Raw genomic sequence first — 27,975 nt, forward strand, 5'->3', positions numbered from 1 at the left:
GTTCAAAACATATTAATCATTTCCTTCCTAGAGGTGTGCCTTGGACCTCCAGTGCCCCAATTTAAAATATGTTAAAGTATGAGGTTATAATGCAACTGTATTTTCGGGAAAATTTCTGTTTCACGCATACTAATAACTGATCTCCCTCCTTTGTTTCAGTAAAATTTAATGGGTGCACTACAGGAACACAGGGAATATGGTATGAAACCAGCAATCCAGATTTCAAAGTGGGAACAGATGGAGATGTGTACACAGCCCGCAAGGTTCAGATCCCTTCCAAACAAGCAGTATTTGTAGTGGCAGCCTGGGACCACCAAACTCCAGAGAAATGGGAAGCTGCTATCCGACTGCTAGTAGAAGACCAGCCATTTAACGTTAGCCAGCGCCAGGTACTGTGAAAATCTTACGTTAAGGTGGTAGATATATGCAGTATTTATAGATGCGAGCTAGAGTGTATAGATAACGACATGAAATAGATATCCGTCTTTCTATCCTCTATATGTCTGTCTGCATGTCCTTTTATTATGTATGTTTCATATGTATTCTACCTTGCATATCTACAACCAAGATCACGTAAAAATATGTCTGCAGTCCAGTGATATTTTTCATTCCATGTGTAGAGTGATGCGTCATGGAGATGACTGTAATTGTTTTAAGCATCCCTGTTTTACCAGATCATCTTATAATTATTCAGATACCTTTCTGTATTTAAGTGTGAAGATAGCTTTACCCTCAGGGCACAATTACATTCATGTTTGCAAAATTTCGACAAATTTAATTTTAATTGAGATGTGACATTTTTGTTAAATACTAAGCAGTTGTATTATTAAGGTGAAGGAAATCCTGCAGTTAGATTTTTTAAAGAAATGTACACTAGTATCTAGTGCATGTTTATAATAAAGTAGATGGTGAAAGGCTTCACCAAATATTTGTGGTGCCAGTGGTCCATGCCCAATGCCATATCTCCCTTGGGCACAGCCACCAGAGCGTTAACCTGGTTTCCTTCTCTGCCTCTCCAGTGGCCCGTGCTCACCGTCATCCATTGCTTCTTTGCCCACTTGGGTCATGCTGCTTGTCTTCCACTCTCCGGCTGCGTCTGATTTTTACCTTTTCTGCCTCTCACTGCCTGTAGGGTGGGTTCTCTCTCTCTCTCTCTCTCTCCAACTATTAAAGGGCCAGCACACACACTCTAACCTTCATCAGACTATAGCTGGCCACCCTGGGGTACTTAAATGGGTTATGCAGGCAGTATATATACTGCATGCACAACCTCTTTAAGGTACCTTCCCCTATTTGAGAAAGCCTGAGCAATAGGTTCTAGTTTTCCAGTTTCCTGCACTTGGCTTGTACACTTTCCTGTGTACTGACTCTTGCCTGACTCCAGATTTCACCCTGCCTTACCTGGCCTCTGCCTGATCTCCATACTAACCCTGAGCTGCCTGCCCTGACCTTGGCTTGATGAAAAGAAAAAAATATGGAGGTAGAAAAAGATGGATTAAGAAGCACCAGGGAGACTACCAATGAGTAGAAGAATGTGATGAAGGAAATAATAGTAGGTACAAGGTGATTTGAGTACCATTCCCGAGGCCGCACCCAAAATAAATCTTTGTGAAGCAGTACACACAAGTATACTGCGAAGTTTGTGCAAGAATGGAAAAAAGATAGGTGCATGTGTTCCCCTTGAAAGCTCAGACGGTATCAGAGGGGGAAAAGGAAAAAAAGAGGATGCAGGAGCGCCAGGTGAGCGGTGTAAACAAAGAGGTGCATTATATTGAGTCAGAATGATACAAATTAATCAACAAAAAATATACCTGATAAATGATAATAAAAAACTTTATTATGATAACTTTTAGGACTTATGGTCAATTATGAGATATTAAGACAAGTAAATAATGAGGGTCCTACTTCACCAGGGAGGGAGGTATAGGATAAGCATAATACACCTATACTTTCTCCTCCCCCGCCGAGATCACACGTCAGATAGTATAAAATTGCCTCAACGTCCCAAAAGAATGGTGACCAGGGTCCCCGTTACTTACCATACAGACACAAATGACTTATTTTATTCTTTGATGGATCTATAATATAATAAGGTTTTTTATTATCATTTATCAGGTATATTTCTATATATAATTATCGCATTATTGTATTCTTACTGTGACAAACTCCCCTCTTTTGAGGTTGCCACGAGTGCTTGGAGAGGACTACTTGCCAGCCTCTTACCATGTGATTATGGTCCCATGTTGTATGCACTGGTTTTATGCAATAGCGACATAGTTATATAAGTTCATGTATTTTTCTGTCTTTGGAATTGTATTGTATGTTATGTGTGGGTACCCAGATAGCTAATTTTTGTGTATTCGTGTAGTCTGAGTGCCATTCACCTAATAATATGCACTCAGACTTGAGCTATCTGGGGATATGTTAAATGTCTGTGTTTACTGTAAGGGTTGTGACATTGTATGTTTAAATGTTGATTTCTGTCCTGTTGTCTCCACATGTGTATTGGCGATTTCCCTTTGTCCTGACAGATAACTGAATTGCTCCTCGGGTGTCTCCAGGGCAGAGAGGAGGAAACCATGATGCATTGTGGGGATGTATTGTGTCTGTGTATCCTGAATTGCTGCATATCTGTCCTGTGTCAGTCTTCCTTCTGGTCCCCTAGAGGCGTGTCCACCAGATGGAGACCTGCATAAATACGGGCGGGTAGCCCTCAATAAAGAGTTCCGATTTTACATTCAACATAGAGCCTCGTCTCATGTGTGTGGGGATTGCTATACGCTGTATACTCCCCTGGCTATTACTACTAGCTCTTGTAAGAGCTGTTTCTGTTCTCTGGATGTAGGAGAGGTTCACTCACTGGAGCCTGAAGCCTTGTCGTAGGTCCAGGGTGGGTAGGAGACGGTGAGACCTCAACCACGCTTCGGCGGTTTGTGGGATCTGCAGCGCTTACGGTGTCAAGTGGAGTGCTTGGTGTCCTCGGGAAGCACTAGGAGCATCATTCGACAGAGGCACCCAGTCGGGGGGCCAGGAGTTCCGTTACATTGGTGGCAAGCAGTGGGATGGCGTCCTAGTGCGAGGAGATGCAGCTCAGAGACACTGGTAACGTGTGGAGTTACAAATTGAGGGCAATGTTAGAACTCGTGCAGCGCCCATAGGAGCAGAGGTATCCAGCGACTTGGAGCAGACAAGTATGGAAGGCTCTGAAGATGACTGGCTGGCCGAGGTGAGGCAGCGAGTGGCCCAGTATGGAGATAACGTGTCCATGGATATATACCAGGCCATCTGGAACCAGGTCAAGCGACACGCAAGGATGGAACAAGAATTCTGACTGGCGAAAGAGAGAGAAATTGCCCAGCGGAAGGAGTGTTACAGCAGCCGAGCAGAGGCTGCATCCGAGGAGGTTAGCAGTCTCCCCCCTCAGGCGGCCAGAGGAACCCGAAGTAGGGGTCCTCATAGACTGGTCCTGTGAGGAACCACAACAGGCAGGTGGAGACGGGACCGAGGGCTCTCCACCGGGATGCTGGGCAGCTGGCCCAGACCCTCAGCAGCAGCCGGAGTTGCCAGGTGTGGACGCAGGTGGTCCTTACTCGCAAATGTTGAGGGACCTCACAGACTGGTCCTGGGAGGACCCACAGATGGCAGGTGGAGATGGGACCGAGGTCACTCTACCGGCCCTACAAGGATGCTGGACCGCCTGCCCAGATCTCCAATGGCAGTGCATATCACAGGAAGAGGATACAACCGGTCTCTCTCCCCAGCAGCAACCTGAGTTCCAGGGGGAGGAGATGCTGGGTCCCTCTGCCCTACAGCAACCCAGAGTCCTGGGGAGGAGAGGCAACCGGCCTCACCTTCCAACAGCAGCCAGAGATACCGGGAAAAGGGGAACACAAACCCCTCTACACGGGCGCAGATGAGACCGCGGGCTCGGTGCCAGTCCTACAGGGATGCTGGACGGTCGGTCCAGATCCCCAGCCATCTTCGCAGGGATACCAGTAGGAGGAGGTAAGCGAGCCCTCCCCTTCCCAGCTACTTCCCAACCGAGTTCTGGGGGCAGGGGATGAGCCTGCGATACCCACTGATCTCTCCAATCGAGTTCTGGGGGCAGGGGATGAGCTTGCGATACCCACTGATCCCTTCCCAGCGGAAGAGCTGGCATCCGGGCAGAGCGCCACTAGCCTCTGCTCCACCGACCCCCTTGTTACAGGACTGGCTTGTAACCCCCTCGCCCCAGCAGAAGTGCTGGCATCAGTGCAGAAAACCACTGGCCGCTGTTCCCTAAGTAGCCCCAGCGGTTTGTCTAGCTGCACCAGGGAGACTGAGGATGCGGAACTGTTTCACCACAACCTGGGACCTACAGACCAGTACTGTCCCTGGTTAACTATATACTGTGGGTGGGCACAGTATATAACCATCACCTAAATGCATAACCGTCAGAAGGGACACAGCTCTAGAGTGAGATCTCAATAAGGATAATAGAGATGATGGAAACAATAGCCAGAGACAGGGATTAAGCAGAGGCTAAATCTAGAGACAAGAGGGAGGATTAGTCCCTCAGAAAGTAACAATGCAAGACCCTATAGTAAAGGGTAAACTGAGCCCAACAGAAAGTCATAATCAAATCAATGTATACCGCAGGACATGATGGGGGGTGAAAACAGAAGCACAGGTCAGGATAGGAACCTCGACGAGCATTTCGCCTAAGCTTCGTCATCCGTCCTATTATCCTTGTTGAGATCTCACTCTAGAGCTGTGTCCCTTCTGACGGTTATGTATTTAGGTGATGATTTAATGTCCTATACTGAGCTATAGTAGTATTATTATTATTATTATTATTGTTTTTCAGCGACTGGATTATTTATATATATATACACTCTGTATACCTGACATGCTTTACATCTTTTGGTGGGTGACAGCGGTATAGGCCAGTGGATTGCGGCATAAGCCTTTCTGCTGGCTCTTTTCCCTGTTATCTTTATTTTTATGTACATCACGATATGTTATATATTTATTGCAATAAAATGAATCATGTTTTTGATTACTTTGGGCATTTTTTGTTGTTGCTTGTCGATTAACAACACTGTAGGATTATATTGGTCTCCAATTCTTTGCCCAGACTCATAGCTGTGTATATTGAGGCTTTTTCATGGTTTTATATTTTTTATGAATTAATGAACTTTCATGTTTATATTTGTACTTACTATATATATGCATGTTTTTGTCCTTCAATGCACCTTATTCAACGCCTTGTAATCGTTCCCTGTTGACCGTGCGCTCCACTGTGGAAAGCAGCCGACTACCCCCCCACCCCACTTTCACGTGCGTTCCATGGTGGAACGCACTGCACGTCCGCTATCAATCTCAAAAACACCTCTCCAATCGCGGATTTGGCCCTGCCCCGGAACTCCACTCGTGGAACGCAGCAGGGATTCTTGGAGCTGGATGGTGATACATTTGCTCTTATTTTGTTATACTTTCTCTAACTCTATATAGAACGCTTATGAGCCTTGTATTTGCAGTTTTTTCCATCTATTGCATTTTTATAACCATCTAGTATACATTATGGTTCGGAAAACCGGAAGTGACATTACTCTCACCTCCGGTCCCCGCCAGAAATTGCTGCCTAATTGACAAATTGACACAACACATGTACAGTTGCAAGAAAAAGTATGTGAACCCTTTGGTCATAAAATGTGATCCGATCTTCATATAAGTCACAACAATAGACAATCACAGTCTGCTTAAACTGATAACACACAAAAAATTCAATGTTACCATGTTTTTATTGAACACACCATGTAAGCATTCACAGTGCAGGTGGAAAAAGTATGTGAACCCCTAGACTAATGACATCTCCAAGAGCTGCTGGTTACAGCTTGGTTACAGCTGCCCTGCCCTATAAAAAACACACACCAGTTCTGGGTTTGCTTTTCACAAGAAGCATTGCATGATGTGAATGATGCCTCGCACAAAAGAGCTCTCAGAAGACCTTCCAATAAGAATTGTTGACTTGCATAAAGCTGGAAAGGGTTATAAAAGTATCTCCAAAAGCCTTGCTGTTCATCAGTCCACGGTAAGACAAATTGTCTATAAATGGAGAAAGTTCAGCACTGCTGCTACTCTCCCTAGCAGTGGCCGTCCTGTAAAGATGACTGAAAGAGCACAGCGCAGACTACTCAATGAGGTGAAGAAGAATCCTAGAGTGTCAGCTAAAGACTTACAAAAGTCTCTGGCATATGCTAACATCCATGTTAGCGAATCTACGATACGTAAAACACTAAACAAGAATGGATTTCATGGGAGGATACCACAGAGGAAGCCACATTGCTGCACGTTTACAGTTTGCACAAGAGCACCTGGATGTTCCACAGCAGTACTGGCAAAATATTCTGTGGACAGATGAAACCAAAGTTGAGTTGTTTGGAAGAAACACACAACACTATGTGTGGAGAAAAAGAGGCACAGCACACCAACATCAAAACCTCATCCCAACTGTGAAGTATGGTGGTGGGGGCATCATGGTTTGGGGCTGCTTTGCTGCGTCAGGACCTGGACGGATTGCTATCATCGAAGGAAAAATGAATTCCCAAGTTTATCAAGACATTTTGCAGGAGAACTTAAGGCCATCTGTCCACCAGCTGAAGCTCAACAGAAGATGGGTGTTGCAACAGGACAACGACCCAAAGCATAGAATTAAATCAACAACAGAATGGCTTAAACAGAAGAAAATACGCCTTCTGGAGTGGCCCAGTCAGAGTCCTGACCTCAACCTGATTGAGATGCTGTGGCATAACCTCAAGAAAGCGATTCATACCAGACATCCCAAGAATATTGCTGAACTGAAACAGTTCTGTAAAGAGGAATGGTCAAGAATTACTCCTGACCGTTGTGCACATCTGATCTGCAACTACAGGAAACATTTGGTTGAGGTTATTGCTGCCAAAAGAGGTTCAACCAGTTATTAAATCCAAGGGTTCACATACTTTTTCCACCTGCACTGTGAATGTTTACATGGTGTGTTCAATAAAAACATGGTAACATTTAATTCTTTGTGTGTTATTAGTTTAAGCAGACTGTGATTGTCTATTGTTGTGACTTAGATCAGATCACATTTTATGACCAATTTGTGCAGAAATCTATATCATTCCAAAGGGTTCACATACTTTTTCTTGCAACTGTATATATATGGTACCATGTACACTTGTTTATTTTATTATATTATATTTTATCCTGATCTTGAGAAAGGGGGATGTACCCTGAAACATGTTGAGCTTTGACTAAATAAAGAGTCTTCCATTTGGAACCCTGGTCACCTTTCTTTTGGGACATGGAGGCGATTTTATACCATCTGACGAACGATCTCAGCGGGGAGGAGAAGGTATAGGTGTATTATGCTTATCCTATACCTCCTTCCCTGGTGAAGTAAGTCCCCCACTCGATGTATCATTGCTATACCTTTTAATTTATTTTTTATTATTCCATTGCCACACCATCATTATTTACTTGTCCCTATATCTCATAATTGACCATAAGTCCTCAAAGTTCTGTTGTTGATTAATTTGTATCATTCTGACTCAATATAATCCACCTCTTTGTTTACACCGCTCTCCTGGCGCAGCTGCGTCCTCTTTATTTTCTTTTCCCCCTCTGATACCATCTGAGCTTTCAAGGGGAATACACGCACCTATCTTTTTCCCATTCTTGCACTGACCTTGGCTTGTCCCTGAGTATGGTTTTGCTTGACCTCCTTGGTATTCCGCACCAGTGTCTCTTGACCCTTATTGGTCAGCCATCACTTGAACAGGGACTACTCCAAGAGGTGGTGGCCTAGTAGTTCCTATGCTGCAGAGTACAAATCACTGAATAGGGGATGAAAAGTGAAGACCAGGGGGCACTTAGATAATGCCCTTGGGAGTTGCCCCAAGCCACATGGCAATCCACATCCACTATTATTGTACACAGGAAATATACTAGCCTGATTGAATGGTGTTATTAGAATGAGTTCTCAACTGACTGAATAAAGTTCCTTGTTTAAAGCAGTTTCCATATGGCATTACGAGAGTTCTCATTTATGAAATGGCTTCTAGCTAAATAAAGGCTTGTATTGCAAATTGAGGGGGTTCACAGAATGTTTGGACAGGTTCCCAACTGACTTGAAAGGCTTACCAGAAGATTGATAGGATTACCAGTTGATCAGCCTTTCCTTTGTGTTTTTTTTTTCTTTCGTACAGTATTGCCATCTTATTGAATGGGTGTCACGGGTAATGGGGAGGGGATAACCCCAAATGAGACACTGAAGGAATAGACCTAAGTCTAGGCCTCAAAACTAAGGGAGAGGGATGGTGACCTCCTAGGAATCCCTAGACCTCTCCCTGACTCCTGCCAGTATGAGTAGACCGTGAAGGTGGAAATACTCATACAACCTAGGCCCTGAAGACACTGGAATGCCCTAGGAATGGTGGCAGGAAATAAGACTACTGGTTCCTCCCCAGATGAAGGAACCAGTGTCTCTCTGAGGCCTAGACAACAACACACAAAAGCAAACAACAAAATGCAAGACAAAATGCACTTAGCTTAAAGCAGAATGGAGGAGCAGTAGATCCAAAGGAACAACACACCAGCTAAACCAACTCCAGCAGGAAATATCAACCGCAAAGTAAGCAGTGTGATTCAGAACTAAATAGCCTTAGTAATGACCAGAAAAGAGGTGTGGTTATTACCAAACACAACACTGAAATAAGAAAACAGAGAGACCGTCAGATACCCTCACGTGCCGCCAGTCTCTCCGATCTTCTCACCTCTGTCATGGGCGAGACCGTGACAAGGTGTTTCTCAATAGGTCTATAGGTCTTCCTTGCTTGATTGAAGTGGTTCCCATCAGCTTCCCACTCTCTCTGACATTCTTTTGATGTTTACATCACATATTTCTAATGTCTGGGGTTACCTTGTTTCTATTTCTAAGATAAAACATAATTTTTTATCTTATTAGATTATTTTGTGGCCTTTATAAATAGTCCTTTTATCATGACGCTATGGGGGGAAGATGTTTAGGCAAAATAGTTAATTTAAGGTTTATTGTCGCAGTGCAGTAAATGGGTAAATGGTAGCTGTAATTATAGCCCAGCGTGTAAAAGAAATTTTAAAGCAATGTGATCCATCAGCTACTTATGTCACAATGAATCACTTCTACAGGTCTATTATGTAGCAATGACACATTAGTACTGAGAAACAGTCAGCAACTAAACACCTATTAGACTGGTGATCTATTTCCTGTCAAAATGGATCAGGGTTACTAGTGGGATCACGGACAAGTGTGGGAGCTCAAACACTCTACACAACAACATTCCTCGTGTTGCCCCCACCAGGGGCAGAGTGTGAGGCTGTAATTCAGTTCTGTACAAGACAGTACAATGTGCTTATTGGAACCCTAGTGGTGGCAATGGACAGCAAAGTTGTTGACCATTTATTTTTTACAATGTGAGTGTGAGGAGAAGTGGAAGGCTGTGCTGTATTAAAAACCCATTTCCAAATACCTTACATGCCTTTTTTTCAAATACCTTACATGCCAAATCCTTATCTACAAGATATAAGTGTCTAATCAGCTGGAATCCAACCTTTGGGACCACTGCTGGTCACTAGAATGGGGGCCCATGCAAATGTGTGTTGATACTCCATTCAACTCCATGGGATTGTGGGAGATAGCCATGGGATTGGCTAGCTGCAACCACTCTGTAGAGCGCACACGCATGTTTGACACTCTGTGCAAATGTAGGAACAAATTCTAGTGATCAGCAAAGGCCCCAATGTTTGGACCCTTGCCATTCAGCTGCTTATCCTCTATCCTGTGGATAGTGGTTGTAATTTGACAGCTCCTTTAATTCTATGTGCAAACATGTTACTTTCTTGGGTCACAGCATGTTCTTTGGAGTTTTTATAGTCTTTTAAAATTTACACACTTTTGACATTTACTAAACATTGGCATCTCATACTACAGTCTTAGTAAAACGTTTCATGGAATAAGATGCGCATGTCACTTATTAATATGGTATCTATTGTATTGCATCTGAGCTGTCCATGAGTCTGATTCAAGGGGTTGTGCAATGCTTAGATATTGACGACTTATCCACATCAATATCAGATTGATGGGGGTCCAACACCCGGTACCCCCACTGATCAGCTGTTTGAAGAGGCCACGGCACGTGTCAAGAGCAGCATCCTCTTAACTGTTAACCTGCCCGAAGTCTAGATTCCAGCGGCCGTGCAGTGTGATTACTCCTTCTTATTCAAGGGAACGGGAGAGGAAGATGTAATTACACAGTGCCGCCATTGCGATCTAAAGCAGGTTAACCCTGAAGAGGATACGAGACTTGCCGAGCACCATGGCCTCTTTGAACAGCTGATCTGCTGCTGATCTGATACTGATGACCTATCAATATCCAAGCTCTGTGCAAGCCTTTAAGTTACCCTTTAAGTTAAATTTGTTGGGCTGTGGAATCCCCTGCCAGTTTTTAAAAAGGTCCATGAGCTATAGTAACTATTGTTACTGCGTTCGGGTTATCTAAGAGTTCTGTAATGGATTCCGTTACCACTGACCATAACGGAATTCTATGACGGCATGCACCACTGAAGCCTATAAAAGGTATTCCATATTGTATTCTGTCATAATAGAAGTCTACGGCCAGCATAGACTTCTATTATGAGAGAATGCCTCTTATAGGCTTCCATGGTGCATGCCGTCATAGAATTTTTAGTCCATGGTAATGGAATCCATTACGGAGTTCTTAAATAAACCGAACCTGAACCTCCAACTTGCAAAAGTTCGTTCAACACTAATAGTAACTGTCTCACTGACTTTATTGGAAGAAACAACACATGAGTGGTACAAGTGGTACTGAAGATGGAAAATGCAATAGAATATAATTATAGAATGCAGTAAAGTACACCTGTTTTCACTTTTTTATTCTAGAGAACCATTAGCCTTAAAGGGGCTGAGCAAATTGATATATAGTTTTTTTCATTTTAATTGGTTTAAGAGTCCAGTTGTAGACAAATTCAGTGACTCCAACCTTCTCTGTATAGGTGTGCACTGTTACCTATCAATCCCTAAGCAGGGATGATCAGAATGATCAGAAATTGCAATGAAAAAAAATTACATTGCTCAGCTCCTCCTGCTTGATAAAATATTGACTGGACATCAGGCACCATGTTCAGCCTGACAGGTTCCTTTTAACAATTTAAAGGATTTTCTTAAAAATTCTTACATTACACAACAACATTCCTCGTGTTGCCCCCACCAGGGGCAGAGTGTGAGGCTGTAATTCAGTCCAATACAAGCCCTTACGGTGTGCTTATTGTCTCCCTAGTGGTGGCAATGGACAGCAAAGTGTTGACCATTTATTTTTTACAATGTGAGTGTGAGGAGAAGAGGAAGGCTGTGCTGTACTAAAGAACAAGAACACCACAGCCAGGTAGTCTACTAGAAAAAACAAATCACATGTGGTGATAAGTTCTTACAATTTAATCCCCTCCCAACATCCACCATGCACGTACAGCCAAAGTCTGTTCTGTAAACAAGGCATTGGCTCAGGAGCTAAGAAGGCACCAGCATCTGTGACCATAGAAAACTCAATCATCGACATTTAACCCCACAGATTCCATGGTCAATTGCAAACACAACATCTGAGAGGTCATTTAGAGGGGGGCTGCTTCCAATTTTCAAACGCCTCTCCCCTCTCGCAATATGGTCATGGGAACGGTTTAGGTACTTGGCAGCCGGACGCCCTTTGAAGTGGTGCATGCCAATGTAAAGTGCTACTACCATAGACTGCAATACTATTTGATTGCAGTGTATTGTATAAGCGATCCAGTAGACTCACATGCTCAAAAAAGGTTTAAAAAAGTACTGTAAAAATATATATGTTTTTATTCTTAATAACAGAGAGAATATCAAGATGCCCAAATGCTCTGCCTCCTAAATTTTTTTAAAAGTAATCAAAAAGACATATGTACCTCAAAATGGTGTCAATAAAAACTAAAGATTGCCCTGAAAAATAAAGGCCTCACACAGCTCCGCAGACAGAAATTTGAAAAAGTTATCGGTGTCAGAATATGGCAATGCAAAGACATTTAAGAAAATCTGTATAATTGATATCATTGTAATCAAACTGGCCAATAGAACCGTGTTTTTTTTCCAATTCCACCCAATTAATAAATTTTTCCAGCTTCCTAAAACATCATATAGTATATTTATTGGTGCCATTAGAAAGTATAGCTTGTCCTGCAAGAAAACAAACCTTTATACTATATGAATGGAGAAATAAAAAGATTATGGCTTTTGGAAGGCAATACAAAAAAAAATATATAAAATTGACCATGGCGAGAATGGGTTAAAATAAAGTCTAATTGAATTATTAAAAAGCTGCTTGTACAGTCATGTGGCTTTTACTGCCTGTTTGTTGCAGTCACAAGGTGGTTCTAAGAACAATGAAGCATTGGAACAGTAGTTATTTTTGGAGGATTTGCCATGAACATCAGTTACTTGAGGGATATCCCATTGTAAAGATATACTGTTGTCATCAAGAACTACGAGGTAGTGATATATTTCACAGCATTTTACACCCATATTAAGATCACTCATGTATCATAGATTTGTTACAAAGATCATGTTTCTATGGAATATAAGCATGTACACCCACAACTAATGCTGACAGTGTTTTTACTCACTGGAAAAAATATCTCCCTTCACGCGTTTCAGAAATGAAAGGGAGAAACTCGCTGAGAAATTGAGAGCCAAATTGTAAACTGGGTTAGGTTTTGATTGTGTATTCATCAGTGTTACATGGCTGAGCGCTTTCCATTTAGTGCGGCCTGGGGATATTCTGCACACCTCCTCCTCTTGCCGAGTAAACTTTGCCCACTGCACACACTTTTGCCTTTGAATCAGCAGAAACTTTGCCTGCGTTGTTCATTCTTGCGGTAAACCTGAAAGCATTTCAATTAGAATATGCAGATGAGGCTGAATGTTCCCCACAGGAGCACATCATATCCCCAGAGGCATCTTGGATCCATCTTGTCGAGAACAGATCCCCCTACTTCATCTTCATTCATGATACGCTCTTCCTCTCTCTGATACATTTAGTAAATGGTTGGCTACATATAGAGTATATAAAACTGACTATAATGTTTGTATAAGAAAGGAAAAGAATACACACAAAATGTTTAAAGATATATTTTCTTTCGCATAACTTAGAACAAGAGAATAAATTGTCTTATACTTTCCAACAGTCTACACATTCAGTAGTCAAAATATCCCTGTAGTGTAAAACAGTCATAGAAGGCAGGGAAGAGGGGGATGCAGCTGCAGCTTCTCATTCAATATTTCAGTGAGGAAGAGGAGATTTGTTTTATTAAAAACACCTTTATTACAATCAATTGTTATACATACTGTACATGATTTAGTACTGTGACACAGCACAGGCCATGAGGCAGCACTTAATAAAATACTTAGTTTTTTTTTGCGAGCATGGCATTGTTATGTAAAGCACATGCTAACCTACACTATACATCAGAATGCATGCTAGGAGAGGGGTTTAGTCCTCTTCTTCGTCATCAACGTCTAAGATGTTGTAATCCCGCAGCAGACTATGGATAAGTCTGCGGCAGTCTAGGACGGACATGTTCTATCTCCTGAGAATGAGCCGGTTCTTGGCTAGCCATATAGCATCCTTAAAACAGTTCATAAGGCGCCAGGCCTCCTGGATGTCCTCAACAGTATATATCCCAGGAAATAGTCTGTACGGCACCGAAGTGTATTGCAGTCTTTTCCTGGGCACAGAGTCTATTAGTTCATTTTCCAGGCCCTGCACAAAGGGGCACTCCCAAAACAGGTGGTATGATGTTTCCTCCATGAAAGGACACCTGGGGAAGTACTGGGTTTTGCCTAGGTTGCGGGCGACTCGGCAGTCCTCCCTGAATAGCAGTCCATGACAAGTCCTTGTGCCCGTTGGTTAACCTGTCTGACAACACATTAGTCCAAACTGTCTCTACGGTGTCGTCATGGATCCCTGGAATTGACTCCACCACATCCTTTGCTCTGATGAGCTTGTGGATAGTCTTTGGTTTCCACAACTAGAGGGCTTGAGGCCCTCTAGTTGGTGTTCCCTCATGAACTTGACGACATCTCCTTAATACCAGAGAGTGTGCCAGTTGTAAGGGATGGAGCTGTCCCACTTGTCCCAGCCCAGACCCCTCCAGAGGGGCACGAGGAAAAAGCAAGATATAGCCTTGCCCGCAGAGCCATTACCTGTTCTCAGAGTCCGAACGCTGTCACAAAGTAAATCCGCAGTAAAGTGGGCAGGTCCGGAATGTCCTTTCCACCCTTGCGGGGCTCTTTGTACATGATGGCTCGCTTCACTCTGTCCATCTTGGATCCCCAAACAAAGCAAAACACTGTCCTTGTGATGGCCCTGGAAACGGTGGCCTGAGGGGGCCATGCCTGTGCGGTGTACTGTAGCACAGGCAGAACTTTGTTATGCAAGACGAGTGCTTTGGCCTCAATTGTGAGTTGTCTGAGGCTCCACAGTCCAATTCTTTGGTTGACTTTGGCCAAGTGTTCTTCCCAAAACTTGAGGGCTGCTCCTTCCTTCCCGAACCAGACTCACAAAACCTTGATGAAGTCTGATTTGATGGTAAATGGGAAGGGGGCAGAAGAAGCCAGCTGCCAGTCCCTGAAGAGCATGGTTTCCGACTTCCCACAGTTGACTTTGGCCCCGGAAACTTGTCCGAACTCCTTGCAGGTCTAGACGAGTGCAGTCACCGAACGCCGATCAGCGCAGAAGACGGTCAAGTCGTCCATGTACAGCAAGCACTTGACCTCGTAGTGTCCTGGTGTGGTGATCCCTCTGATCTCTTCATTCTGCCGGATAGACTCTGCGAAGAGTTCTATAACACAAACAAAAAGGAGCGGTGATAGAGGGCAGCCTTGTCTGACCCCAGAGCGCACCGGAAAGGGGTCAGTCTTCCAGACGTTCACCAGCACCGTGCTGCAAAAGCCAATGTACATCAGGTTAACAAACGAGTAGAACCTCCTGCCTAGACCTAGCCTGCGCAAAGCCTTGCCCATGATATATGAGACACTCGGTCAAAGGCCTTTTCCCGATCAAGGCTGACCAGGGCCGCGTGTACACGGCGGTCTTTGATGTATTGTACCGTGTCTCTCAGGAATGCCGCAGATCTGATCCGCGTGGATGATTCTGCCGATGACAACCTTGAGCCGGTTGGCTAGCACCTTGGTGAGGATCTTGTAGTCCACGTTCAGCAAAGAGATGGGACGACAGTTTTTTAAGTCACATCTCTCCCCCTTCCGCTTAAACAAGATTGTGATCGTTCCTTCCCTCAATGATGGGGGCATTCTACCCACCACCACCATCTCCTCATAGAGTTCCAGCAGATCCAGACAGATCAGATCCCTCAGTGCTACATAGAACTCCGCTGGGAGGCCATCACTGCCCGGGGTCCTGCCGAACCTAAAGGATCCAGCGGCAGAGAGCACCTCTCCCACCATCAGAGGCGTCATCCATGGCCTCCGCACCTGCAGGGTCAAAATGATTAGTGATACCTGACAGGAATTTATCGGCTGCTTTCGGGTTGGTGTTCTTTTAGGGAGTAGAGGTCGCTGAAGTAGTCTGTGATGACTCCTATCACTTCCTCCTTCCCTGATCGTATGTTGCCATCCTTGTCTCAAAGTTTGTTCAGGGGCGTGTGGCCGGCGTGGAGTTTCCTGAAAAAGAACGAGTTACACTTCTCACCCTTCTCCAGGTTCTCCACTTGAGGAAGAGCAGATGGGTCATCTGATTGACTAAGAGCAAATAGCGCAGCCAGAGGACATTCTCTCCTATAAGGGATAGGAAGAGGGCAGCAGAGGTCAACAAGCTGAGGGCTGTCCATTTCTGGGGCAGTGCAGTGTGATTATATGTACCATCACCAACAGGGGTCCCACATTTTGCTAGGTGGACCTCTCCAATTTCTATATGCCCAAGAAGATAGATATGTTTGTTCCCAAAAAAAATGTATTCGCACACAGTGGAGTAATTAGCTTTTGTGTTACATCGGTTATAGGAAACATCAGACAATTAGAATATACAGAGAGGCCCATTTGTAGGTTCTGGATTCTCAATTACTCTCCACTGTTGTGCAATGATTATCTTGACTTTTGGAATCTATATGCTTAAAGGGGTTGTCCCCAATGCTTCTAAACTATGCCCCACCTTGTTGCTCCATTTCTGACTGCAACTTGGTTCTGTGACTGCTGCAGCCAGTAACTGACCTTACTGGTCATGTGCTTAAACAGGACTTCACTAGCAGTACCTTTGGATAAGTCATACATTTCAGATCAACAGGGATCTGACTTCCGCTTTTTTACTGGTTAAAGCACTGGAACCAGGCACCCGAACTAGAGAACTAAAGTAACCAGGCAGCCATCTACATACATTGTATAGTTCCTGTGCCTAGTTACACAGCTGCTGATTACAGCTGATTGTTTTGGGTGCTGGTAGTTGGAACTCCACCGATCTGATATTGGTGACCTATCCAAAAGACAGGTCATTAATAAGTAAGTCCTGGAAGACCCCTTTAATTATTATTAACGTTTTGAAATGTCCTTCAAAAATCTTCTACTGCAAGCCATTTCCTTTATCATCAGGCAGTGATGGATGGATTTAGAATGTAAAATACTACACACATAAGGCCAAAGCTAGATACCTACTGGATGCTGCATCCCGTAGGAATGCACTAAGTTGCACAAAGGTTGTGAATTGATTCTTACTTAATGCAGCAGTCACAGAGGACTTAATAAGGTTGCAACCTGGATTCCACACCCCACAGAATTCAATGAGTGTGACTTGCATCACTCAAAAGTTACGTTAGGCAAATTAAGTTGTACGAAACAATTTTAGTCACTCTCTGAAACAGACCCAGGCTCTAATGTTTTTTGCCATGCAACTGATTAATAGTGACATGTTTTTCGACCTGTGTTCTATTGACCTAATTTAAAAAATTTATAGGATAATAATTTTTTTGTGCTAAAAATGCTGTAGCCGTTGACTGACTCCCACGGTCATATGCTCATGTATATTTTTGTTTAATAATGACAGATCTTCTTTATTTCTATGGGAATGGTTTCTATCAGTCTTCATCAGTTCCTGCATAATCTGCTTTTCAAGCTCTATCCATGAGAGCATTCTGAGTTTTCATCAAGGTTTCCAGTTATTCTTGATGTCAGGAGCAACACACTTTGCTAAAATACTGAAAACAAGACAGACACCTTTAAAACTAATGGGGGCTGTCAGTGCATTTAGGGATTTGTCAGAAACCTGATCCATCACAGTGTCATAGCTGACATTATAAATGGAAACCATGGCATTAATGTGAACAAAGCCTGCCAGTTTTAAACCTTATAGCAGCTTGTTTAGGTCTATTTTATGGCAGCCGGACTTCCCTGTAGTTCTTAATTTAAGGGGATCTTCCAGGATTGATATTGATGTCCTATTCTAAAAAGGGAGTTGTCTCCCAGCACCTCTATGATCAGCTGAATTAATGGGACATGCTGCCATCAGCAGTGCTACTTTGTAGTGGCTGTGACTGGTATTGCTGCTCAGTCAAGTTCTAGAGGGGGAGTGAGCTGCAGTACCAGACACAGCCAATTAATAAGATATGGAGCTGTGCCTGGTAGACAACAAGGAGAACATCACTCAGATAACCCTAGGAGTGCCAGAAGGCAGACCCCTACCAGTCTGGCCATCAGTATCAAAGCCATGAAAACCCAGTTTAAGGTTCTTTGGTGATCTAAGTTCAGTTCAACAGACGAGTCAGACATCTTCTGACCTACAGCGTACATGAGTTTTCAAAAAAAAAGTTTGCATCATGGATGTGCTTCTTTGTAGAATTATGACTGTAAAGGTGCAGTTATGTTTGGGCTTCCCTATTGTTTTTTCAGCCATATCATTCCCTGTTTCAGCTGCACAGCTAGATGCATTTTACTCACAAGCAGGGGGCGTATCCAATCTATGGATGTCTGCCAGCACTGTACTGCTGTGATGTCCTTTCCCTTACTGTCCACTGTTTGTTTACAGCTCCAGAGCTCACAGAGCAGATGAGGTAAATCACACTTACAGACACACAAGAGGCTACTGTGATAGTACTAGTGTACTAGTACACTCCTTCTACACAGTACTAGTGTAGAAGCAGTGTTATCAGGCTCAGGATCTTAGCTTGCTCTGACATTCCCCCTCTTCCTCTCATTCCTCTCAGCCCTGAGTCTCTGTTAACAGGAACAGATCTTGTCTGACAACAGGCAGTGGACTGCAAATGTGGTGGAATGAGACTCCTAGTGGCCATGACTTTTCAGCTTTTTTAAGATGGATGCAGACATATTATTTTAATATAGTGATTTAGAAATTTGCTTGTTACACCATTCTCTATTAAGTGAAATAGCGTGAAAGTACAGGGACTCTCCAAATAAACAGTCCAGGCAAATTATGTCTGATCTTAGTGCATGGCATGAGGAGGTGGAGCATGACACAGGTCTCCATCAGCATTCTGCACTAGGTAGAACTCATTTTTGCCTGGAGTGTTTAACTATGGAGAATTATCAATGTCAACTTTAGATTTTAGTACCATTTGTTTTTAGCTGTACTATCTTCATTCAATACATTGTATAGTAGTGGTGTTGATTCATCTTTTATCCAACTGCTACATAATTCATCATGAATGTAAATAACTTACATTATCGGCCTCCAGCCAAAGAGTTATGTAAAACTTGTATATTACAGATCCGTGCAGAGATAGTGCACGCCATAAATAAAGACGTTTCCTGATTCCTATCAGTCACAGTGCATACATGTCTCATTTCAAAGGGTCCCTCAGGATGTGGATCTTTCATTTTTTTAAATTAGGACCACATTTGAAATGAAAGGAAATCTCCACGTTCTGTAAGTTTCCTTTATGGACATTTGAATATCCTGCAGCCGTATCTGGCAGCCCATCTCCACAATGCCATTGCAGTAACATTCAGGGGGCTACATGACTGTGCATGCCCACTAATCTCCACGGTGCTCCTGTGCACAGTACTAAGGCTACTTTCACACTAGCGTTCGATCGGATCCGTTCTGAACGGATCCGATCATAATAATGCAGACGGAGGCTCCGTTCAGAACGGATCCGTCTGCATTATTTTAGCATATAACAGCTTAAGTGTGAAAATAGCCTCGGACGGATCCGTCCAGACTTTCAATGTAAAGTCAATGGGGGACGGATCCGCCTGAAGATTGAGCCATATTGTGGCATCTTCAAACGGATCCGTCCCCATTGACTTACATTGTAAGTCTGGGCGGATCCGCACGCCTCCGCACGGCCAGGCGGACACCTGAACGCTGCAAGCAGCGTTCAGCTGTCCGCCTGTCCGTGCGGAGGCGAGCGGAGGCTGAACGCCGCCAGACTGATGCAGTCTGAGCGGATCCGCTCCATTCAGACTGCATCAGGGCTGGACGGCTGCGTTCGGGTCCGCTCGTGAGCTCCTTCAAACGGAGCTCACGAGCGGACCGACGAACGCTAGTGTGAAAGTAGCCTAACATAGTGGCACTGTGAAGAAGCAAATGCACAGTCTTCAAAAGATTTGTGGGTGGATAATTCTTTTTACAGAAACTACATATGTCCCCATCCTATTTTACCATCCTAGCAAATTAAAAGATGGCAAACCACGGCCCCACTGGATTAAAAAAGCAGCAAAACCCCACCCCTACCACCCAAAAAATGTATGAGCAATTCTTTTTTATCCACGTTGTTATAAATCCTTTTTAGCATTTTTCCTAGTTATACTACTTTCTGGGGATGATGGATGACAACTAATCGGACAGCCTGTCTCGGGGTTGTCGGACAGTTGTTCTGATGAATTGTAGAAATGTCTAGCTGTGCCTGACTGCATAGTTCTGCATTAGTAGATTAACATGCTAGTAAGAAATTGGGGGAAAAATGGGTGACAGCAGATGCCATATTAGCTTGTTAGCCAGCTTTAAAGAGGACCTTTCATTGCTCCTGACATGCCTGTTTAATAGCTTCATGCATTCCCCATGTATTAACAATTCTGGAACATCTATTCTTAATGCTGTATGTTGTGCCATTCCTTTATTATTTCTACTAGAAGTTATGAATGAACTGCTAGCAGTCTGCAGTAAGGGTACAGAGGGGAGGTAACCAGTTGGCGGGGGGGGGGGGGAGCCCTGAACAGTCTGAAAATGGCAGCACTGATTGGAGAGAGTGTGTCTGTGCAGGGACACGCCCCCAACTGGTTACCACCCCTCTGTACCCTTACTGCAGACTGCTAGAAATTCATTCATAACTTCTAGTAGAAATAATAAAGGAATAGCAGAACATACAGACAGAAGAATAGATGCTCCAGAATTGTTATTACATGGGGAATGCATGAAGCTATTAAAATAGGCATGTCTGGAGTGGCGAAAGGTTCTCTTTAACAAAAATAGACATTTTGATAGGAGAGGGACGGACACTGAGCATGTATTTGTCCCATGTGAGAAGATCAGATGATCGCTGCAAGACAAGCAGTCGAAAGCTAAAATGATTATCGCAAAGGAAAACGGAGTGTGGCCAAAGTAGTATTGCATTAGTGAATGGGCAGCCATATAATACATTGTCATGAGGAGTCCTCCATAGCAGGAGCTACCTTTTGCAGTGGCTCTTAACTCTGGCTGCTAAAGTAGGATTCCAAGCTGACATATAGATATGGGATCTGGCATACGGACAGGACAACTCCTATAAAGAGGACCTGTCACTCTCACCTTGTAATAATCACCATGTAATAATAATTTTGGAGCATATATTATTATGACCCATGGAATGCAAGTACTTACACAGACACGTCAGGTTAGAGATCCTCTTTAAGATGGCACTTTCATTCATTATCTATGAGCAATGTTAGGATTGTCTAACAGACAGCGTCCGTGTTTTTATGTCACAATTCTCTATGAAACGCAAATTCCTAGATGAACATAGGTAAGGTGCTTAATATTGGGTGAGCGCTCCATAGCAGTGACAGAGTGCCTTCTTCTGATGAGCTGAGGAAAATAGGAGGTACTGTAAAAAGCACAACTGAGCTGATGCATAACTAAAAGCTTTTGGGCGCTAATGTTAAATCTATAAAGTGCCAATATATAGGACCATTTTCTCTTGTAGAAGAAGGTCCTTTGGGCCTTTTGAAGCACTAGGCCCAGGTGCGACTGCAACCTCTGCACCCCATGTTGGATGACTGCTATATCATCCGAAATTGGAGCAAAACCAATACATTTAGTTCTTGCAGTGTCTACAGAGAAATATGTGAGTATGTGCCTGTAGCAGGAACCATGGGCATGAGTTATCGTTCCACACTTGTGCTGATAGATCTGTGTAACACTGTGGTCAGTGACCAGTGTTTGTGTTCTGGGAATGATCCATGTATAAATACTATAGGATGACGTGCGGCGCACTGTGTTCTATGGCACGAAATATTTCCTGGTGACGACCGGAGAGGAGGATGTATGAGGCTGATTGTGTTTACTGACATTTAATAAAGTAGCAATCTATCGCTCCTTAATTCTCCAGCTACATCTGGCACATCCTGTACGCTCATAATCCACTAAACTAAGAGGAATGTACAGTATTTTACCTCGATTTGCTGATTTAATTACACAATTGCTCCATTGTGTAATTGTATTGTTTCTGTAAAGGGAGCAGTAATTTTATTTAATGGCCTGTTAATCAAAGCCTGTATTTCTGGATGTGGAGAGCCAGATAAAGGTCACACAGCTTCGCTGTGTGATGCAGATTCAGCAAATGTGGAAGACATGGCAGGAAGAAACTGCGCACTTACTGGAGCCAGCAGTCAGTGGTAGCTTAAAGCGACCCTGTTGTTTTTTTAAATCGGTCAACATTTCATACATACCTTTTTACAGGGACAATAGTACTATATTTTTAATACAGAAAATAATGCCATTGCTTCCCTTAAGACAATTATAGAGTAATATGATAAAATTATAGCTGCCTGAAGCCACCACTAGGTGGAGCTCACTACGTATAGATTTGCACATCTCCCTTTAAAGTCAATAATCATTCCATCCTCAGTAAGCGCCTAAGTATTTCCTTATGTCATATTTTTTTTCATGTAATAGGTAAAAAAAAAAGGACCTGATCTAATTATAGATGAAGTTCTCCTTTAACCGCTTGTTCGTTTTTCTACCGCGGTCATTATGGGGCTTTATTCCTGGACTGCCATCTTTCTATTGCAGCCTAGAATAAGTGTTGCACATGTAGCGGAGAGTGGAGGCTCAGCTCTAAAGGCCTGGATCGGCAGAAGTACTGAACTTAACCTCTTAGATGCTGATGTCAATAGTGACGGCGGCATCTAAGTGGTTACAAAAAAATGCAGTTTTTTGCTGATTCGACACAAAAAAGGAATTAAAAAAGTGTTAAGTACCCCAAAAAGATACTAATAAAAACTATAAGTCCTCCCACAAAAATCAAGCCTTCACATTGTTCCGTAAAAAGAAAAAACTTACGGGTCTTGGAATGCCATGATGAAAAAACTTTTTATTTTTTTTAAAGAAATACTTTTTATTGTGCAAAAGTAGTAAAACCTCAAAAAACAATATTTATTTGGTAATGGTATGAGGTCTTGAGCAGTAATGGTATTGACCCAGAGAATAAAGGTATTGAAAAATGAACACCACAAAATTTATGATAGTCAATAAAAGTTAATCAGTAAGTTATGTGCACCCCAAAATGGTGCCATTTACAACTACAACTTGTCCGGCAAAAAACAAGCTCCTCACACGGCTGCATCAATGGAAAAATAAAAAGGTTATAGCTTTTGGAAGGTGACAATGAAACAATGAAAAAAATTGCTTGATCACTAACGTCCAAAGTGCATACGGGGAAGGGGTTAAGCTCCGTGCTTCACTGCATTATCAGTCTGTTATCAAATCCGATCTTGGGTGAAATGGTTGATGGACTGAATAACTAATGCACCAAATGCAGCAGTTTTACAATATGTTTTTCAGTCTGTTTCCCTGCTGTCATTATTGGGAAAAAATAGAAAGTAGATTGAAAAACTGATGCATTTTGATTTATCTACCATGTACAACTGGAGGTCCGCATGCTGCAGAGTGTCACATTCAATGTGAATGTGTTGTTACTCTGCTTTGGCTCATCATTATAATATCTGATCAAAAATTGAAATCTTATTTTGGATAAATACACTATATGTGCAGTGGTTACCATTAGTTGACTCCAAGCAAGGCAAAAACGGCATAAATCCACTGCTCAATACATCATTATCGGTAGGTTTACGAACTCACTGGCCATATTGGGTGTCATTGAAGTGGAAACAGAAGACCTCATCCTCATTGCACGAAGGGTTAGCGGATGCAGTATAGAGGCAACAACAAAGTTCTTTGTATCAAACAGGTCAGTGTTTTATTCACATTTTAGGCAAATGACAAAACAAGCAGTCATAAACAAGCAAAATGTCACCTTGCAGTGTTGGTGGTAATTCACACCATGCAGCAATTCTGCCTCAAAGAGTCCTGGAGCATAGCAGCACCAACCTGTTTTTACGCCAAACAGGTAGCAAGCCTTCATACAGACACAAGGCTTCCAGATCCCAACACAGACACCTCATTTCTGAGCCCAGCTGCCTATTTAAGGACAGCCAGGTGCTGCCAAAACCCGGACCGGCACTTAAAATCGGGTCCGGGTTTTGACCACACCTGGCTGTAAATTAGCCCAGCAGCACATGCTGGGAGGAAAATACCTGTTTTCCCAGACCAAACCTCTCACTGTGTCACATACATAAATGAATATACATACGGTAATAAATACATGCAGAAACCTTTGTCTTACCTACCCCATTGACAGATGCACTGGGCTATGCTTGTTCAATTCTCAGTAAATCACAGACTTATCTGCATGAAATGGGTCCACCATAACTGAACTGCTGAGAATAACATCAATAATAATGGTCTCAAACACAAAGGTGAATGGACTTCACTATGTGACCCCACTGTGCCACTAGTTCACAATTCCTTGTAAATGTACTGGTGTGAATTTATGTACCCACTGTGCCGCTAGTACACAAATCCATGTAAATGCACTAGTGTGGAGTTATGTACCCACTGTGCTACTAGTTCACAAATCCATGGAAGTGCACTGGTGTGGCTTTATGTACCCACTGTGCCACTAGTACACAAATCCATGTTAATGCACTGGTGTGGAGTTATGTACCCACTGTGCCACTAGTTCACAAATCTATGTAAATGCACTGGTATGGAGTTATGTACCCACTGTGCCACTAGTACGCAAATCCATGGAAATGCACTGGTGTGGAGTTATGTACCCACTGTGCCACTAGTACACAAATCCATGGAAATGCACTGGTGTGGAGTTATGTACCCACTGTGCCACTAGTACACAAATCCATGTAAATGCACTGGTGTGGAGTTATGTACCCACTGTGCCACTAGTACACAAATCCATGGAAGTGCACTGGTGTGGCTTTATGTACCTACTGTGCCACTAGTGCACAAATCCATGGAAGTGCACTGGTGTGGCTTTATGTACCCACTGTGCCACTAGTACACAAATCCATGGAAGTGCACTGGTGTGGCTATGTAATGGTGTGATTTATACTCCTGAGACTGTGTTTAGTGTTTGTGCTCTTATAGTTGTATAACATGTGATGTCCTTGCTGTGCTGCTATGGAAACCAGCGAGCATCACTGCCGACAGAACCCTCATTAACCAGTTTAAATATACATGACGCTGGCAGGCAAGACACAAAACCGTTTTTCAAAGGTGCACTGATAAGCCTGAGAAAGCACTTTATTTCGCAATATTGTTTAAAGACACAATGCAATTATTCTCCGTAAGAGAGCAGATCAGGACTGACAGCAGGGAGACAATGGATATTATTTGTTCCTTAAACAATGATTTAATCCAGGGCCATATGTATCCAAAAAACAGCCCAAATAGGAGGTGGTAGTCTGCAAACCTGTACTGCCACCAGGTTATCGTATCAGACTTTTTGTACTGACGCCTCACGAGTCAGAATATGGTGAAGTCCAGGCCTAACCATCCATGGTCAAAATCTCTGGCAAAATTAAAAATGTATTTTGTCTCCGGTACCCAGAAAAAAACAGAGAATCATCCAAGTAGAGACTCTGCGGATTGCAATCATTAATGTAAAACTGAGCCCCCAGCTGCCCCTCACCAGCTAGTGGCCCCTCACTGGGGAAGCCACCTCACAGTCTGAGAAGCCCTGATTTAGAGGGTGCACACGGCAGATCGCATTTGTTGCGTATTCACACATCAGAACCATGTCCTATTTTTGTCACTGTTTATGGATCTATCAAGCCCATTATAGTCTATGAAAAACACGGACCCAACACAGACGCCATCCATGTTTTATGAACCATGTTCTGTTTTTTTGCGGAACGGACCAACAGAAAGGAATGCACCTTCATAGAGTAGCTTCCATTTTTTTGGGGACCCATTGAAATGAATGCTTCCACATACAGTCTGCAAAAAAAATGGGACGGACACGGAAAGAAAATACATTCGCGTCCATGAGCCCTAAGGCCTAGTAACTGACATGTGTGTTCAATGATAGCAATCATTTTTACAATGCAATTACAATCCGTAGAGCAAGTTCAGTATATACCGTATGTGCAGGACCCCTCACATCTCCTCTGGTGGGCCCAGGAAACTCCATTCTGATACTGTACATGATGATGGAGTTTTCCATCATTCAGTTTTGTGTTAGCAGCACAGAAAGATCCATCATTTTCTATCTGAAGGGAAGGGAGTTTTTTTTTTTTTAATTCCTAGGTGGATTCATTCTTGTCCTGGTCATTCCATCCAGATTATTACTGATCACTTAAACTTGTCTTTCACAATTAATTATCTACTCAAATAAATTACCTAGAAGACAAAAAAAACTAAAGACAACTATTTTCTCTCATTTGTTTTGATCATCAGGCATCCGTCTGTAAAGTAAGGGTGGTATCATACTGCCAGATGTACGGCAGTGTGAGTGCCGATACATGATAAAACATTGCACAGGCCAGTGCAAACTAAATGCGGGAGGAAAGATTGCTACCACGATCTTTCCTCCCTTATTGATTTCTATTCCTTGTCGGCAGCAAATCTCTGCTCACACAGAGATGTGCTGCCGGTGATCGGGCATCTTTCATCCTGATGAAAGATGCCCATCAGCCAACTAACAAGCATTTGCTCGTACATCGGCTCATTGACTGCTTCATTATATAACACAATTATTGGGAACGAGTTCCTATGAACACTTGTCCCTGATGATTGGCCTGATTATTGTGCTACCTAATAGATTATGGATTAAGGATTATATAATCTACAGAGGCCAAGGAGCTGGACTAGCTTAGGCTAAACCTAAACCCTCGGAAGGGTGTACCTCTCTACCTCATAGGCTGCTGGAGAGGATGGGAGTTTTGACGTTGGCAATGAGGGTGGCAGTAGTAGGTCATGGTGGCTAGTCCTTCTCCCTTTAGTGCGCCAATGACCAGACCTGTTTCATTATAGTAAATAAAGTCTTCATGACGGAGCAGAGGATGGGAATTGTAGTACGAATGCAAGCAATAGGCACAGTTCTGAGGTATATGACAAAGCAAGTCTCTCCCAAAAGTTCTATATAGGAGGTGGCAATGATGGTAGTAATCTTCCCTAATTCTCTCCATCTCAGAAGTGTGGTGAGCAACAGAGGAAACTAACCCTTTCCACAAGTAGAAAAGTCTGTTGCCATGAATGTGTGTTTACCTTACTGTTTCAGTTCAATATGGCCTTTAGTTGTGGTTCTCAATTATCTGCAAATGTCTGTTCTCTTACTCTCAGGGGTAGTCTCTCAGTCCAGTTGCTTCTCTGGCAGCTTTCAGTCTCAGGGATGAAGGTTCCTCAGACTAAGCCTTGTTATATGCAGCTCACACATGTAAGTGCTTCCTGTAGGCCTGCTCAGCAAAAGACTTCTACCCAGGGAGGTGGGGCCAGCCCATCTCCTAATAACCTACCCAAAAATCCCAATTGGGATTCACAATGCACAAATATCTCAGTAAACATTTTAAAGCTGTGAACCTTAGTTTTCTACTTTTAACAATAAATTGCACTATTAACCCTTTGGCAGTGATCCACTGGGTTGCTGCACTCGTAGGTTTCAGAAGCTGACATCCCATGTGGTTCCATAAATGCTTGCCTATGCCATGTAGCACACTACTTCACTTCTATTGGCACATCTGCTGTGCGGGGAGAAGTAGGCACAGAAAAGAGTTAATTAATCTAGCTCCCAGCAAAATGCTGACCACAGCCATTGCCTTTGAATCTGAATAAACCTTGTGCACAGCCAGGGGTCCTCCTCATTAAATTGGCTGACATTTTTTTATGGCTTCTGTTTAACAACATTTTCTCTCTTTCTGCGCTGTGATAAAAATCTCTGCATGTTTTAAACTTTGCTTTGGATTTGTTTATCCCCTGATAATTAGAACTGGTTTTGGAGTTTAGACATCAATTATTTTTCCCCTGAAACCAACGGCCGGCCTTAATTTACATTTTATGGAGACAAGTAAAACCCACTAGGGGTCAGACCTAGAGTAACAGCAAAGTACAAAAAGTACAGCAAATACCAATGTAAGACGCACAGCTCAGTTTATTGCATCCAGGGCTTATGCTCAGGCAGAAGAGAAATGTGTCTATCTAGACATCTTGGGGGCACAAGTCCAACACTATTTGATTTTCTTTTTTCATAATATTTCAGTAAGACAGGTTTGTCTTCCCTGTGCAGAGTTTCACATTCAGCACTAACCGTCAGCAGGGTAGAAATGTCCCTTGAAAATGAATATGTTCTTACAGGCTGGGA

The 27,975-nt window shown here is 43.1% G+C and overlaps 1 protein-coding gene across 2 annotated transcripts in view; it reads left to right on the plus strand.

Moving 5' to 3' along the window:
* CDH4 (cadherin 4) overlaps positions 1-27,975 on the plus strand; it is an 837,767-nt gene that overhangs the window by 602,115 nt on the left and 207,677 nt on the right. For both annotated transcript variants that reach the window (XM_044299844.1, XM_044299845.1), the window contains exon 3: positions 160-389. In XM_044299844.1, coding sequence (XP_044155779.1) covers positions 160-389 — 230 coding nt within the window. The remainder of the gene's footprint in view (positions 1-159; positions 390-27,975) is intronic.

Source organism: Bufo gargarizans, chromosome 6 (assembly GCF_014858855.1).
Source record: "Bufo gargarizans isolate SCDJY-AF-19 chromosome 6, ASM1485885v1, whole genome shotgun sequence".
Classification (NCBI taxonomy): domain Eukaryota; kingdom Metazoa; phylum Chordata; class Amphibia; order Anura; family Bufonidae; genus Bufo; species Bufo gargarizans.